Source organism: Cupressus sempervirens, chromosome 1, assembly GCF_028749045.1.
Source record: "Cupressus sempervirens isolate cs-2001-9-10 chromosome 1, ASM2874904v1, whole genome shotgun sequence".
Taxonomy (NCBI): Eukaryota; Viridiplantae; Streptophyta; class Pinopsida; order Cupressales; family Cupressaceae; genus Cupressus; species Cupressus sempervirens.
This window is the reverse complement of record NC_143118.1, coordinates 656018216-656036245: the sequence shown is the minus strand read 5'-3', so window position 1 is coordinate 656036245 and position 18030 is coordinate 656018216. Positions and strand designations below refer to the sequence as shown.

General features: G+C 32.6%; 1 protein-coding gene and 1 pseudogene across 1 annotated transcript; both read right to left on the bottom strand.

The window, feature by feature from the left end:
* Positions 1 to 350: 350 nt before the first annotated feature.
* On the bottom strand, positions 351 to 1604 carry LOC149579604 (anthocyanin 3'-O-beta-glucosyltransferase-like; annotated as a pseudogene).
* Positions 1605 to 9306: 7702 nt separating this feature from the next.
* LOC149579603 (scopoletin glucosyltransferase-like) lies at positions 9307 to 11304 on the bottom strand. Its single transcript, XM_089786102.1, has one exon. The coding sequence runs from the start codon at positions 11097 to 11099 to the stop codon at positions 9612 to 9614; it is 1488 nt and encodes a 495-aa protein (XP_089642228.1). The 5' UTR covers positions 11100 to 11304; the 3' UTR covers positions 9307 to 9611.
* Positions 11305 to 18030: the final 6726 nt, after the last annotated feature.

Genomic DNA, 18030 nt, shown 5'->3' with positions numbered 1-18030 from the left:
TCGACTCCCTATTTGGCAACCCATTTTGAAGCAAGAGAGGTGAATCTAGTCCTCTTGAGACACACATGCACTATTCAAACATGAGGCAGTCTCGAACTTGAGATCATGTAGATAATTAGAACCTTAAACTTGACCACTGTAAATAAGATTGAACCACATCACTTCTTTAGCCTATGCTTATCAATAAAATAAATTAAAGTCGATAAATGTCTACGGACAAAATAGACTGGATACTGCACAGTACATTGACAGATGCATAGCACCTGTAGCTAAAGGCTATGAACAGTGGCACTGGCGGGGTGCAAATATTCTGCCAGATAGCCAGTGCCTAGATCTATACATTCCCAATCCTAAGCCTTGCAATCCATGAGCTTATGCATCTCACTCGCAAAAGTTTTTAAATTCACGGTCGAAGATCGTCCTCCTCCGACAGATTGTTTCGCCATTCTCTGAAATTTGACAGCACGATTTCTCATCTCTTTACCTTCGTCGCTACCGATGACAAGTCTTACACATTTCTCCACCTTCTCTTCACAAGGAATCGTATCCCTCTCTTGGCAAAACTGGACCCCAATGCCGAGTTCCTCAGTGACCAGCTTAGAGTTGAAATGCTGCTCTCCGAACATCGGCCATGTGAGCATCGGTACGCCCATCAAAATGTTTTCCAGAGTCGAATTCCACCCGCAGTGGCTCATGAACGCACCCACAGATGGGTGGGACAAAATGACAAGCTACGGTGCCCATCCCCATATGACCAACCCCTTAACTCTCTCCATGAATCCATCTGGAAGGTAGGAAGCGCATAATTCTTCTCTGCTCAATTCAGCAGATAAAGTAATCTCTGGGGAAACCTTAATGAACCAAACGAAAGACGTTTGGCCCCCTTCAAGACCCCTGGCCAGAGCCCTTGTTTTCTTTGGCGAAAGAAATGCTTGGCTTCCAAACGAAACATACAAAACCGAATTGGGGCTTTGAGAGTCTAGCCATTGCATCAACTTTTGCTCGCTAATGTCCGAATTTTTCCCTCTGGTATTAGCAATGTAGCCCAAAGGAGCAACGGGACAGACAGACAAAACGGGCTTTCCATTTAATATATTTCTCAAGTGCTGCAGATAACGAGGCTCGACATTCGCCAGCAATGGCTAATCGAATGCATCTTGTTCATTAAAAACTTTAGACCCTGGTCGGTTTGATCGGGCTCCAGAAATCTCTGAGGCATCTGTTCCTTGTTAAATTTCACTGGAGATGAGAAGATATCATCGATTATAACACAATCATCCTCCTTGCGCAGCATACCATCAGTGGTTATGGCGTGGCAGATGGCGTGGAATACCGATGTCCCAAAAGCCCCACACGGAGCAAAAATGACTAATTATTCCAAATCTCTTGGCGGACTGAACAGTCCAGTCAACGAATAAGTCACTGATTATACACACCTGTCAACGACTCCCCTGGTTTTCGACGGTGTTCTATTGTGCGGGTGGTGACAAAGCTGACCGTGAGAGAGTGTAAAGCGAGCATTTTAGCTAAGTCTAGAGATGGAATGCAATGACCCATTGCAGAAACGTCACGATTACGACGTGGGGTTTTTGCAGCGCATTCATGGCTGTGCTGAGCTTCCTTGTGCCTGGTATTCTACACAGGAGTGTTTTTTTGCAATATTGTTGATAAGGTGTAGAATCCCAACCTTACAAGTCATGTTAAATGACTACGATAATAGCGAACCCCAGATAATGCATTCCTGAGATAAGATAATAGTGAAACCTAGGTAATACTAAGTGTCAATTTGAGGTGCCGTGCCAGAAGAGAATACTAGGGAAACATCAAAAAATGTGAATAGTATTGAAGGTCGACAATGCACAAGGAGCGTGCAAACATTTGCACGTTCATTGCTAAGATACAAACAAACAAATGGTATGCGAAAAGTAAACCTATTTCAGATCTTAGGGGCACATATATTTTTTTACTAAGGTGTAAATAGGTTGTTTGTGCAGACTTACATGCACATCTCTTATTAATAGAGGGAAGGTTGATTAGTATACAAACTTTACAAATAAAGTAAATCAAATTTTTATTGAACAAATTCATTGTACTAAGACATAGGACATGTATAAGTTGTATTTGCCAATTATCCTATCATTGCCCACCATGAAGGAAAAACCTATTATAGAACACTTCTAGATTGGACACAAATCACCCTGCTATAATGTAGCTCCTCCATCTCCCTCCACCTATAAATAGAATAGGCTAAACTTTAAAGCCATAAACTCAGGATTTGTCATTGACATTTCTTTCTTTGGTATCGTCATTAAAATTTTTACTAATTTATATTACTAATATAAAATACTTCAATTCTTTTTATTATAAGTTCATGCCACGCCATGGCAAGATACTAATGCATCTACTAGATGCAATTAGTTACAAAATTGTAGCCAATTATTTTTCAAGATTTTTTCTCCCTTATAAATTTATCATATAGTATGATAAATTCATCTATTTATGAAATTTAAAAAGTATTATCTCAATAATTTTTGTGTTGGTCCATAGTTAAATTTTATAAGCAAAGTCTCCATAATAATATAGTTCAAAAATGCTTTACTTTTAAATTAATTTTGAAGCAAAAATTTCTATTTTTTCATTGGCTAATATAGTTTTTGGCAAGGATAAAATTAATCTTTTAAGATACAAAATTAAGAAAATAAAATACTAGAATGTTCTTCAATACAAGAAGAGTCCACTTTAGGGTTTGAAAACCCAACAACATTTTGGAGCAAAAAACTCTCCTTCATCATCAATGTCATACAATTTAATATCATGCAATTCTCTGCATATAACAAAGAATTCTTGGTTGACAAATGCCATTGCTATCATTGCCTTCTCCACATGGCATTATTGAAGCTTCAGAATCAAGCTCCTTCACCAATCACTAAAATTCTAGCATTAATGACACAAAACTACGTACAATAATGATGAAATGCTCAAAGAAGAAGGCTTTTCCACTTGTTTCGTAAAATGCTTCTTCAATATTACAACCTAAATGTGAAACCATTGACTCCACATGCTTGGATGGGTGTTCTTGGACTGTATGCACACCACCGTAGGTACCTCAAGGCATCATGGACAATTCTATCAACCATCCATGATGCAAATTGGGAAGTTATAAGTTGTAGTTGTCGTAAAGCCTTTAACTAGCATTACAAATCTACAAATGAAGGTAGGGATTTTGGAGGAGGTAGGGTTGAATTATTATGTGCGGCTTGATATGGTTTTATGGCACACCAGGTAGGGAGTGTGACTACTTGCAAGATTAAGTATAGAAAATCCATGGGGTTTGGATCAAAGCTTTGTCTCTGCTTTTGCCTTCAAATTTAGAAATTTAGTCTCTCATTTGACTAATTTAGCGATCCATCCACCACTGTTGCTTCTGCAAATTTTGTGACTACAACATGAATCACTAGAAAGACTAAAATTTTTTTGTAGTGATTTTAAGAAAAAAATAAGGAAATGTTAAGTATGCAAGAGATTTCATTTCATATGGTTGATATTGGCTGCATTTGCAACTCACAAATGAGATTTTGTATGGCAATATGTTATCCCAATTGAAACATTACAAAATCTAGAAATTTTCGTAGCATGATTTGGAACAATCTATTTTGTTTTTATATTTTTCATCTACCTTTTGTCATGCAATACCTAGAATATTATGATTCAATTAAAATTAGAATAAGAGCTAGAGTAATTATCTTCTACCATTTAATACCTACCTTTACACCTTCTTACTAGTCCTTGTAGATGATAATAAATACCACCATGGATTCAAAAAGTTATTAAGAAACATTATGTATATTAAGCGAAAGAATAATGAAGAGATGCCAAGGAAAATTTAGAATGTAGCATGTAACTTGATGAATGTCAAAAAGACTTATTTATTTGATCCAAAATAAAAATATAATAATAAATTTTTATTCATTAATAAATAAAAAGTGACAATATTAATGTTGTAAATATAAATCAAAATAAAATAATGATAAGAAATAATATTTGTTTTTTTTCAAAGTGGAAAGGGAGAATATATATAACCTAGTAAAGACTAGATAATAAAATTATTGAACTAAATATTTGTTAAATAAATAAGAAAATTTCCATAAATAAGAATAAAGGCAACTTACTGAAAATAATAAAATCAAACTTACTAAAAATTGAATTGTTAATACCTTTGAATATATACTATAACTGCATGTTATATCTATCTTAAAGGCAAGGACTCAAGCTCTTCTAGAGCTCTTCTTGTGTTGCCATTGGCAGTGATGCAAAAAGGCAAGGGTTACAAATTAATTTACAAAACCAAATTTTCAATAAATTCATGTTGATCAATATCATACTATAAGCTAAAACATAAAGAATGCTTATTAAATGTTATAAGTGTGAAATAAAATATTATTAATACATCTTAATGGTGTATATCTTAGGGCTAGATTTAAAGCTTAACATCTTAAATGCCATATATGTTACGACCAGATTTAAAGCTTCTATTACTAAATTTTATTTGTAATTTAACCTACAAATTTCATTGCAATGTTTGTATGAAGCTTGCCATTGCATATTTTTGTCCAGACTTAAAAGTTTCCTACGTAGACTAGTGGAAAAGCCAAATACACAGGTAAATTCTGCTTACCTTTATCTTCTATTATTGGTCAAATGTGTAGTATGTTCACCTAGATCTTCTATTGTTTCCTTGTCAGTACAAATTTTCATTTCAATTTGAGGATATCATTACAAAGACTATAGACAAAGGTGTATACACATGTATTTTCTAGTCTTCAACTTTGACGACGGCTTCCTAACTACTCTGAAATGATTTTAACAAACAAAAAAATAAAAAGTAGAATGGAAATTTATTTTTGCTACCCTTTCATGCATAATGATTGTTGACAAAATAAAGGTGTTTTAGGCTTTTCACCCATGGTGTAGAGGGCATAAGAGGAAACCACATTCTCAAACATCTTACTCTATCTCAGAGGTGTCGGTAACCCACTAAAAATGCTGCTAATGACCAAGAAATTTTACTAAATGCATTCATTATGCAATTGTCTTTTTTACCTTTTTCTAGAAGTGCACAAGCTCTACCCCACATAGATTTCTACACATTTTAGTCACCATATGTGAGCCAAAGGTCCCACGTTTAAAGTTGGGCACACCTCAATTCCTCTTCTAGGACTGCTATTTTTTTACCTCTTTATTCGAGGCTCTTGTGACTCTTAGAATGTCCATGAGACATTATTGTCACCATGAAAATTTAAAAGAGTTATACATTGAACATTTAGAGTTTTGATTGGCATGACTATTCATGACATGTAAAAGTAGAACATTTTGTTTTTTTTGTAATTCCATTTCTATATGTACATAATGAACATTTTCCCCTACAAATTTTGGAAAAAAAATTTTGGTGTCTGAGTTTTGAAAAGTTTTGTAGCTGCAACTCTATCTTGTGTTCCTCTACCCTCTAAGGTAGAGCATGTTGGTTCTCAAAATTGTCATTTGAATTCCTACAAGCCTTGCCTACTTGATGCTAAGAAATCAACACAATTTTGGTCAACAAAGAAGATTGAGGCACAATTTGTCAACCTAAATAGTTCAGGCTCTACAAAACCTAGGTGGTTGTACCTTGACCTCAACCTCTATGAGGGAGACAATCATTGTTGCAGAATTTATCACTGATACTCTTGAGTGGGCAAGTGCTTTCTCAAGGAGAAATCAAATGTATGAATATTTTTAAGTGTAAAAAATATATTAAAGATAACTTATGCAATACTTGTGGATATAATTTCTTGGTCTACAAATGTTGTACATATCAACTCATGATGAAGATAAAAGATCACTCCATTGTGCATTTGGCAAATAGAATCAATCATCATATAATCCTATCATCAAGATTTAAGAAACAGTGTGCACCCCATCTATTGTTGGATAGATAATGGATAAATACAATCTTTAGTCTAAATGTATTTAACTCCAATCAAAGGAGACCAATTAGAAAGATACCACAACTTATATGAAAATATTTGATGAATACAATTCATGCATTACTCAATCCATCATAACAATAGCTTAATCCCAAAGGACAACAATAACATGAGTGATCATAAAACCATATGTCATTATGAACATAAAAGAAACATTATATATTCTTCATTGATAAGGAAATACGACAAAGTGTTTTCTTTGCATATCTATAACACATAATTGCATTAAGTATAGGACAATTACCCTATCATATTGCTCAAAATTTTAGTGCTAACTAATCAATTTTAGTATTGACCGAGTGGTTTTTTACCCAAGTGAATGTTATGTTCACTGAGTAGCATCAAGAAATTTATAAAGATGGAATCTAAGGCCAACATTTTGTGAAAATAAAGAATGTTTAAGAAGTTCAAAGGCAAAAGTCATATTTTGTCACAAGATCTATGGTTGAAAAAATGTAATGAAGATCTGATGATGGAGATTGCAAAAGGATAAGGATGAACACAAAGTTGTGTGAAAGTTCTATTTTCAAAATGACTAAATACAATGAACTTGAGATTGACAATTGTGTTGAAGTGACAAAATTTGGAAGTAGAAAGACTACTATTTAAGGAGGAGCTAAAACAAGTTGTTGGTTCTAATGGAGTTGTTGGTTGAATATGGAAGAGGGAGATCATAGTGAAAAAGTGTTGAAGCTAAAAGAAGCAAAGAAGAACCGAGCACAACATAAAGGAGCTCTAAGAAGGATTAATTAAAAGAGTGAAGGAGTGAATCATCTAGAACAAATATTAGAAGAAGGAGATCAAAGAGAGAATGAGAAGAATAGAGATATGAACAAGGAAGGTATTGTTAAACTTAGTAAGTCATTTTTATTATTACTTTCTAACAATTGTAGTAGAAAAATCTCTTAATTAGGTAGACTTAACAAGTCTGTGAAATCCTATATAGCAACATCGATTAGTGGTGTTTATAAATCCTTTAGAGAAGACCACTTTTTAAAAAGATCAATGAGTGATAAGGTCTACATGATCTTTTGATGTAAATCCCTTAACATCGTCACATTAACAATGTATATATAATCCTTCCACAAGGTTGACTCCTTGTAGATCTCACTTTAGAAGAGTGAAATCTTTTGGATTGGTAGTCCTGGGTGGTTTTTCCCTTTATAGGGTTTCCATGGTAAAAATCATGGTTTCAAATGAGTGATTTTTGTTATGTTTCAAGTTATTTTTAATGATATTTACTTTTTACTGCAACTTGATAATAACTAGGTAACAAAACAATTATATTCTGATATTCAGTAATAACTAGAATAGTGAATGAATAATTTGAAGTAAATTGGTTATAAGTGTTAATTATGAAGTGAAATGAGATCATCAAGTAGATGTTTATAATGATTATGAAGTTTGATTTAGTACTAAAGTATTTGAAGGGACTATAGGATAATTAGAGATAATTGATTCACCTCCTAGCCCTAGATATCTAACAACCCTTGCTTTGATGTTTCTACTCTATAGATATATATTAGACATCATTGAATTGGCAATTAGACATGATTAAATTGCCGATCAATAACTCAGTAAAGAAGATTAAAAATTGATTATGTAAAACATAAATGAGACAAGAATAATAATATGCTAAAAAACCAAAAGGATACAAAAGAAACTCCTCTATAAAGGTAGAGAGATTGAAAATATGAGATGAGACCAAGTATGAGAGCGTGATCTATCTATTAATGGATAAACCTACAAGAAAGTGGATCCATGGAACCAAAAATGGTGTAAATTGGTGGCATGAAGTTATAAACATGAGAGCCAAGGTGTTGTGAGAATGCAACCAAGTGATCTAAGATTGTCTAAAAGTTTATTAGCAAATCATATAAGGGTTGAAAAAGGTTTATGATGGACTTGAATGGAGTCTGTATGGAAAAGCCATAATTTTGGGGCATTACAAATGTAGGTTCATAAATTCATAATGCTCCAATGGAATCCTACACATCTCTATATTTGTGGAAAAAAGTGCACCATATAGACATCTTTGTGATGTGAACCGATCCAAAAAATTTACAACTACATGTTGGGAATCTTTGAGTCAGGTGATGAGTGGTCCACTAGAAAAGATGATGCATGTGACAAAACCTTACATCTTAAGCTAACTTGGAAAAATGTGAGAATGAAATGTTACACATGGGTGTAAAATTTAAGCCATTACAATATGTTCCAAATATATTCTTGTATTGTGTGTCATATTTAAGTTGTCCCACCCTTCAAATAATTCATATCTATCTAGATACATGAAATATGAGATGGGAAAGACCAATAGTCTCTAATGACTAATATAAAAGAATCTAAAAGGTAACTAATAGCTTACAAGCAAAAGAGAAATATAGATATATATTTGAAAACTTGAATCAAATTAGAATTTTCAAGATCAATTGAAAGAAAGGATTGAAAGCTAGAATTTTTAGGATTAAATAGTAAAGAAGTCTTCTGTAACACCAAGACCACTAAAAAAATAACCTCCCAATATTTTTCCAACTCAAAAGGAACAATATAATTCCTTAAGCATAAAACTAATAATTTACTTCATTTAATAGGAAATACTCCTAGCATTGGGACATAAATATATATAGCCAAAAAACCATCTCTTAGAGCTACACATAAAACTATTTGGAGCATAATGGGGATCTTCTTCTAAAACTTCAAACATAATAATAATTATGGATATCTTTATACATAGAACAAAACTTCCACCAAAAAAAATCATTATCAATAATAGTATCTAATGTAATCAATCTCAACCACACAACATCGCTATCAATCATAGTATCTAATATAGTATCTAATGTAACCAACCTCTAGGACACAACCTCACTATTAATCATAGTATCAAATGCAAGATAAGATGAAGACATACCTAATTTTTAGTTATTTTAAACCACACATTGATAATGAATCTCAACCTTTTATTGACTAATTATTCTATTTGTAATTTAATCAATCTTCTATAATAATTTTTTTTAATCAAGTGATATCTTTAAATAACTAAATTGACACATAATCTCATAAATAATTATTATTTCTTAAAATTATTAATTAAAATAAATAAATAAATAAGATCTATTTTTTAAATTAAAAAATATGGCTCAATCTAAAATTCAAAAAGTATTAAAATCTAAACTTGAGCTGATGAATGAGACGAACAATATATAAATAGCGAGAAGACCAAAAAGTAGAATTGATGTTAAGCCATAACAATTGAGACATTTCATAAAACTACTGAATATTTAACCACAAATAGTGATATATTTTGAGTAATTATATTTGATGCATGACAATAATAGATAGGAGAGAGTGTTTTGTAATGACACACTTTGACCACTTTGTACTCCATGATACTCTACAAAAATTCCTTGAATATCCACAAGCCTAAACCTTAAGTACTACACTTACCTACAGAAATACACAATAAAAATTAACAAAATCCAACTTACTATTTAAAAATTCCAAACACATAACGATAGCCTTGACGACTTCTGGATCTTTCCCCTATCCACTACTTGCATTCATTAGATTTTGTTCTACCTTGCTCTAGTCCTCTGTCGGCCTTTTATTAAGCCTATACAGGTGACTTACAAAAGCTGTCAAATCTGCGACTGAAGATCCTTTCTGTTTGACAGCATTTGCAGCCGTCTCCTTCAATTTCTCTGCGCTCTCTCTCATCTCTTTTCCTTTCTCTCCAACCAGAACCATTCTCAAACCCTCCCTAACCCTTTCCTCCTCTGGATTTCCATCTGCGTGTTCGCACAACTGGATTCCTACGCCCAATTCTGCAAAAAGCTTAGAATTGAAGTGCTGATCTCCAGACATGGGCCATGCGAGAATCGGAACACCAAGAGAAATGCTTTCAAGCGAAGAGTTCCATCCACAGTGGCTTATGAAGGCGCCCACTGAAACATGGGAAAGAATTACCAGTTGTGGCGCCCAGCCGCGTATGATTAACCCTCTCTCTTTTGTCTGCTCCAGAAAACCCTCTGGCAAATACGTGCCAATATGATCAGTCTTTGGATCTGAGGATGCCGGTTCCATTTTTGGTCGCAGTTTAATACCCCAAACGAATGGCTGCTCGCTGGCTTCAAGACCTCTGGCCAAGGCATGCGTTTGTTCTTCTGATAAAACGTTGTGGCTTCCGAACGAAATGTACACAACGGAGCGAGGACTTTTCGAATCCAGCCAGCAAACCAGCTCCTCTTCGTCGATGTCCACCATTTTCCCTCTGCTGTTAACGTTCCCTGCTCCGCCAAATAAATTTTGTTGATGCACAGGACCTACGGCCCAAACTGGTTTCGCCGTCAAATTTTTCAAGTGGTCGACGTAGAAATCCTCGATCCCGTGGAACGTATTGACCAGCGTTCCCGATCCTTTGCCAATCTCCTGGAAACGCTGGTTACAGAAGAGCCGAATGGGGTTTGAAAGGTCTGGATTGAGGAATAATGGGGATACCTCGTGTTTAGACAATCTGAGAGGACGAGACAAATTGCATCTCACCACAAGATGGCCCTCCTCGTCTTTCTCCAACGCGTTTTGCAGTATCGAACACGAAATCGAATGCATCAGTGTCATTGAGAAGGCGCCACAGGTATTGAACAGAAAACTAGCAATGTTAAAATTTTGTGCCGTGTCGACAGCCCACCTAATAAATAAATCATAGATAATACACACCGGAGGTGCTGCTGCCTCTTTTTGCAGGTTGATTTGCTCCTCCATCCAAGTGTTGAAAGGGTATTGAAGTTTTTCCATCATCTCGAAGATGAGGCTAATCGACTCCACGGGAAGAAGATCGTACCTTTCTCGTCCAAGTAATCCTTCCACGGCGGGCGTAGGAAGAGCAACCAGGCGAATGTCGAGACCAGCTTGAGGAAGATGTTCGTGGAGGAGGGAAACGTTAGCAGGTGTTGTGACATAACTGACGACCAGGCCGTTCGCAGCGAGGAGCTTAGCGAGGTCGAAGAAAGGAATGAGGTGACCAAGTGCTGGAAATGGTACCGCCAGAACATGAGGCTTCTTCAAACCGCTCATCCTCGCCGACCAGAACAAGCTGCAGAAATGAAATTACTCTGCAATAGGGGATCTATTGTATATTGTCATTTGATGCTGAAATGGGATGGTCTGAAAAATAATTCAGTGGTGTAGGTTTAGCTACGCTAGATGATAAAGGGACGCGCCATAAGCTGTAGACAAAATGCACCTATCCAAAATGAAAGTAACTCTAGACAAAATGCACCTCTCCAACATGAGAGTAAAGTAAAGTAATATATAGTATATATTATTTGGTATCATATGCATCCAACTTAGCAAATGGAATAAGAATCGAAGTTTTCTTTTTAAATGTTAGTTCCAAGAATTTGTTGGAACTATTGAATGATAAAATATATATAAATTTCAAATGTTACTTTTTGTAAAATATTTTTAAATGTTAGTTGCAAGAAGACATGAGACTTATTGAATGTTAGTTGTAAGAATTTGCTAGACTTATTGAACGATAGAACATATTTAAATTTCAAAAATATCAGCCTCTCAAAATTTAAAATTTAAATATTAGTTGCAACCTTTTATTATACTTATTTTAAATTTTAAATTTCAAAAGATTAGCCTCTCAAAATTTAAATTTTGAATATTAGTTACAATTTTTAATTATACTTATTTAAAATTTTATATTATAGTTCTATGTTATATTCAAATTTTAATTCTTCTTTTTTCTAAAATCATTATATAATATTATTTATTTTATTTTTAAGCCATTATGTTTATAGATTCGGTTTATTTTTTTAAAAATATTCTTCTAATATATCTTTGATTTTTTAAAATTATTTTAAAACAATTAAACTTTGTTACCTATGATAAAAAAAGCTTGATTTATATTAAATAATATTATATTATTACTTTGTATTATAATATTTACATATAATAAACAATATAAACAAGTGAAAGAAAAAATATTTACATTTATAGGTATGCTATATAACATAAATTAGAAAATATCATTAAAATAAGTTTTTTTTAATAATAAAATTGTAAATTTTTTATTTGTTAGAAAGGAAAGTAATTGATTGATTATATTTAATTACCAAATAAGTAGTAGAACTTCAAGATAAAAAATTAGAAGTCATGTATCTCAAAAGTCAAAGGGAGATCTAATAAAAAAGGGTAGCTAGTGTAATATTACTATGACATTTCAACATGGAATCTCCTTGTAGAGAGGCAATAGAGATTCAAAAATTTAGTTAAAAAGATAAAAATTAACTATTAACAAGAATGCACAAAATGTTTCAATTTAATGTCCTAAGTAATGATAAAAATGAAGATCCACTATCAATCTTTGATGTATTGGAGTTTGAATGAATAATTTTGAGATTGAAATCCTCTAATCATATGATAGGTTATAGAAAATTATTTTTAATGATTGATGAAAGTTATAAAATTGAATTAAAATTATTAATATTTCCCTTCATATATAGAATTATTTTATAAAAGTGAGTGAAATTATTATATGGAGTTATAAAAGACATATAGCACATCTATCCCAGCATTGTGAAGAAATATGTGTGGTGGACATGCTTCTATTACCTCAAGATAAATGTTGTCATATCCAACCATTCATTGAAATAACATCAAAAGTGTAAAAATAGTTCATAATATCTACCATGAACCAAGCTTGAGCATATGTCATTCAACCCTCAATTTCATATTTACTATACACTTGTCTTGGGGTGGACAATATTATCGGAACCTTAGAGAAAGATAAAATGAAGAACATATCTCTTTTTTCAACCTACACAATCTTAGTTATTGGTTGGTAATGTGCAACTTTTCTACTCATTTGGTTTTATGTCACATCAAATCTTGAATATTAGTTAATGGGATTTCCTTGCCTGACAATTCTGAGCTTCTTAATATCCAATTTGCTGAAGATACCTCTCTCTTCCTTGAACTATCTTGTCTTAATATTCAGCATCTTAATCTGAAACTTGAGTTGTTTGAAACCATCTCTAGTGCTCGTATATCTAAGTCCAAATCTATCATGCTTGGATGGAAAGAGGAACCTCCAGATTGGTTTCTCCAATTTGGTTACTCATGGGGCGGACCTCATAAGATTGTTAGATATTTGGGGGTTCCTTTTTCCACCTCTCCATCACTCAAAGACATGTGGATTTGGGTTAAGGATAAAATTATTGAGAAACTCTACAAGTGGGATAATAGGGTGCTTTCACTTGATGGCAGAGTGCAGGTGTGCCAAAAAATCTTGTCTTCCTATAGTATATACTATTCTTCTATTTGGATGTTTAGTAATTACAAACTATTTGAAATTCAGAAGGCTATTAGGAGATTCCTATGGTCTGATGGTAAAGGTAATAGGAAGAAACATGCTATTAGATGGTGCTGGTGTCACATTGATAAGAAGTTAGGTGGTTTAGGCCTTAAAGACCTTAGGATTCAAGAGGTCTCTCTTGCTACTAAGTGGATTTTCCAGGCTCTTGATGGTCATGAGCCTTGGAAAATTCTTCTTAGAAACAATATTCAATCTAGATTTCCTAAGCAAGCCAAATATTGGAAGAACCTTCCCTTTGTTGACCTTATTGCTAGGACATTCCCTATTTCTGTTCAAGGCTCCATGGTTTTTAAGTCTATCTAGAAGGCTTGGGAGTTGGTGAGGGGCTTTATCTATAATTCTAACTTCGATAGCAATAATTCTATCCATGGTGAATGCTCTATCTAGTGGAAGCTGCAACATAATGGCAAGCCTCTTGCCTTGACTCAAGGGTGTTCTACAAAACATTGGAACAACCTTGGTATCAAGAGCTTTATTGATATTTTGGAGAAGGAAAAACTTGCGAGTTGGCAGGATATTGGGCTTAAGTTTAACCTTCCTAACTCTCATAAACATACCTATAATATGATAGTTAATGCCTATCACCCCCTCAATCTTCCTCATAGATGTGATGTGGATTCCCATAGATTCTTATATTTTCGTTGGGATGATGGATCCCTCTTACATAAAATCAAAGCCAAAGATATATATAACGTGCTTAATAAAGATCACTCTATCTTATCACACCTGAATACCACCTGGTATATGAATTTGGACTCTCTTGAATGGCACAAAATCCTTGACAAATTTTGGATGTCTCATATTCCTCCCAAAATCTTACATTTTAAATGGCAGCTTCTTCTTGATAGACTTCCCGTTAAAAATCAGGCTGGTGATACTGACTCTTGTTCTATTTGCAGGGTTCCTGAAAATTTAAGACATATCTTCTTTACTTGTCATTTTGCTAGGATTATATGGAATTTTTTTGGAATATCTATAATTGATCATGTCTCTATGCTAGATACTATTCTTGGAAACATATTTGGTCTCAAGAAGGATGCTAACTTTTTTTGGAATATTCTCTCTTCTCATATTCTTTGGTTTATTTGGAAAAGTAGAAATGAGGACAAATTCCAAGATGTTGGTAGATCCCTTACTTTGTTTCAATTGAAACTCATACGCTTTAAGATTATCTCGCAGGTGTGCTGCATTATGAAACTTGAGAAGGACAAGCTAAAAAGATTTCTCTGTAATGGGCACGCTACTATGTTCATCTATGAAATGAAACATGGGTTGGAACAAGCTAGCATTATTGATGACCGAGCTGCTTTTGAAGAAGCCCTTAAGCGGCTGATTAAGGAGATGCAAGATACTAGAGGCCCTTTTTTTGATAGACTTGAGTTCTTTTCTCATATTCTTGAGTGGAAGAAAGTTGTTTGGATGGAAGGAGAGCTGGGATGCACTGCATGGATTGATGATCGTGATGATATTCTGGATTAGCTTATCTAATTTCTCTTTTTGTAATCTCGCTGAAACTATTACATATTGTGCTAGTTGACTAATCATGGATTACCAGTTGAACTAGTAGGTTGAGGTTCGCCTCCCCTCTTTTGATATTGTACATTTCTTTTTGATCTACCAATTGTTTAATTTAATTTAAAAATCATCCTTTTGTTTTTTCCGTTTAATTCAAAATACACATGGAAGAAAAAAGATGTTTTAGAAAACATATCATTTTTCAAAATAATAGATGTCAAAAAGGATGTGTGTGTGTGTGAGAGAGAGAGAGGGTGGGTGGGTTGTAAGGGGGGATATAGAGGTAGAAAGGGAGGGAGAGAACTAAAGAGGATGTTAGAGTAATAAAGTTTTTTTCTTATTAATTAAATCATTTTGATTTAATTATTATGTCACTTATTATCTCTAATTTGCTTAAGCTAAATTTTGGGCATATGACAATTAATTATTTTATTAATTATTATTATTATGCAACTTAGGTTAGTTACTAGTTAGGGTTTTGATCTCCTTTATAAGGATGATCTCTCTTTGTAATAAAACATTCATTAACTTCTAATAATAGCAATCTCTCTATTTGCTCATTAAGGATGTCTCATCTATGGATTTGAGAATTCCAACCTCCATAGCTTTTTCTTTTCTCTTTTTGTGACATGTGTTTGCATGCAGGTGATTATTGGGAGTTGTGGGATTTATCTTTTATCAACTTCAACATTGTATAAGAGCTCTAGATCTTCATGCCCATGTTCTATTTGTGAGAGATTTGACATCAATTTTTAGATCTATAGCTTTTAGAGGATTTTGTATTGAATATGGGGGGTTCTATTTCTTGGAGCACTTTGAGCCCAAACAAACATCATCGTTGAGCTTGAAATGCTTGAAAACTCTCATTTTCATATAAAATACATCCAATTTGGATGTTGTTAAAATCTAAGGCAATTTTTTTTAACATCTAGGTCGTATTGACCTAGGCATGCAAAATGAGGCAATGATTTCATTTTTTGGGAAATGCTGCCAAACTTGTAATTTGTATTTGACTCTTGTTTTCTCACACTTGTTTGCGGCATGAAATTTGGAGGCACGGGCTTGATATGGGCAACGACTATCTAGGTATTTCGTTCAACTGCCTGGATCGCTGAGTTCCCTGAACGCAATGCCTATTCCTACCCCGCCTTGCCCTCCACTTTGTATGCAGTCTAACAGTGTCTGATAGTCTATCATACACAAATAGAATGGAGTCATAATTTGGATAACATTTCTTTTTTCTTATAAAGTATTAACATACTTCACATTGCATTTTTTTCTTGAATAGTTTTATGATCCCTTAATTTGTTAAAATTAAGTTTTTATAATTGTTTATAAAATATTTTTATAATTAAATTAATTTTTGTAGACTTAATTTTATGCTTTATCACTTTTTTAAACTATTAGGTATATTCATTTTATTTTATAACTTAATTTATTTTGTATTTATTGAAACATTTGTATTAATCATAAGAATAGTTTCAAAATAACAATATATAAATAATATTTGTATTTATTGAAATAATAAATTTATTGTATAGTTTCAAAAAATATAAAATATTTAATAAAAATAAAAATTAAGATTATTATTTTTTGATTAAAATGAATTGTCAAGAACTTATTATTTTTTATATTTAATACCATTTAATAAAACATTACATTCAATTTTTTTTAATCGTATTAAACAAAAATTATTTATTTAGCTAGCAAAATTTATAATAAAGTATTAAAAATGATTTCTTAATACTAGAAAAATTTATCTAATAATTTTTCATTTACACTAAAAGATATATTTTTTTTTCATTTTCTAAATTTTAAATTTATTTTGGAATGATTCAAATATTTTAATTAGTAGTCATATAAATAATTAAGAAGTAATTATTTTCATTTTTATGTGTAAACTTTTAAGTATTTTAGTTTTTAGAAAAAATAGTTTTAAATGGTGTATTTATTAAATTATATAAATAATATTTAAAAAATTAATTAAAAATTATTCTTATCTATTTATTTGTGAAATATATAATTAGTATTAATTTAATTGAAATAATTGTGATACATAAATTTTTTGATTGAAAAAAAATCATAAAATTTAACAAATAAAGATATAATAAAAAATTTATGTAAATTCTATAATCATTAAAGGTGCTTTGTTGTTCTAATTTTTGCCTTCTTGAACTTGACATTTCCATGGTGAATATATTAAGTTATGTAAATAATATAGTCACGACTTAAATAAAATGTATATAACTTAATATAGTCTTGATTTAAAAAAAATATTATAAAAAAATATTGTAACTTCAACCAACTTCAATATTAATAGATTTGAGTTCATTTTTTCGAAAAATTTATAAATTTGTTATATCAAATAAAATATATTAATTTTAATTAGCTTTATTATGACTTAGAACAACATCCAAAATAATCCCTCTAATATGGATATTCTCGCCCAGGTTATAGCTACTAAGGATGCTCTTAGGAAGCACCAACAGGTTAGGATTCCGGTAGCCAAGATTAGATCTAGAGCCCACTGGCTTCAATATGGGGACAGGGGTTGTAAGTTTTTCTTTTACCTTATTAAACATAAGCATATTAAAGAGTCTGTTGATAGACTTTCGATTGATAATCATGATATTACTGATCCTGAAGTTATTATTCAGGCTTTTGCCAACTATTATAAGGGCATTTTTACCTCTGAAGACTCCTTTGAGGCTGAGTCTATAAGAGATAAATGTAAAGTTCTCATTCCTAAAAAGTTGGACTCAGAAGATATTGTTGTCCTTGCTAAAGATATCTCTATTGAGGAGATTGAGGGAGCTATCAAGGCCCTCAATAATGATAAAGCCTCGGGCCCTAATGGTTTCCCGGTTGAGTTCTATAAATCTAATATTAGTTGGATATGTAAGGATCTCAAGGACCTTTATTCTAAAGCTTTGACTAAGGGTTCCTTAGGTCAAGATGTCAATAAAGGTATTATTAAGCTCCTCCCTAAAGATGGTGATAAGACCTTCATTAAGAATTGGAGGTCGATTACCCTTCTTAATGTTTCTTATAAGATTTTGGCTAAAATCATGGCTCTTAGGTTGGTCAATATTCTTCCTAAGTTTA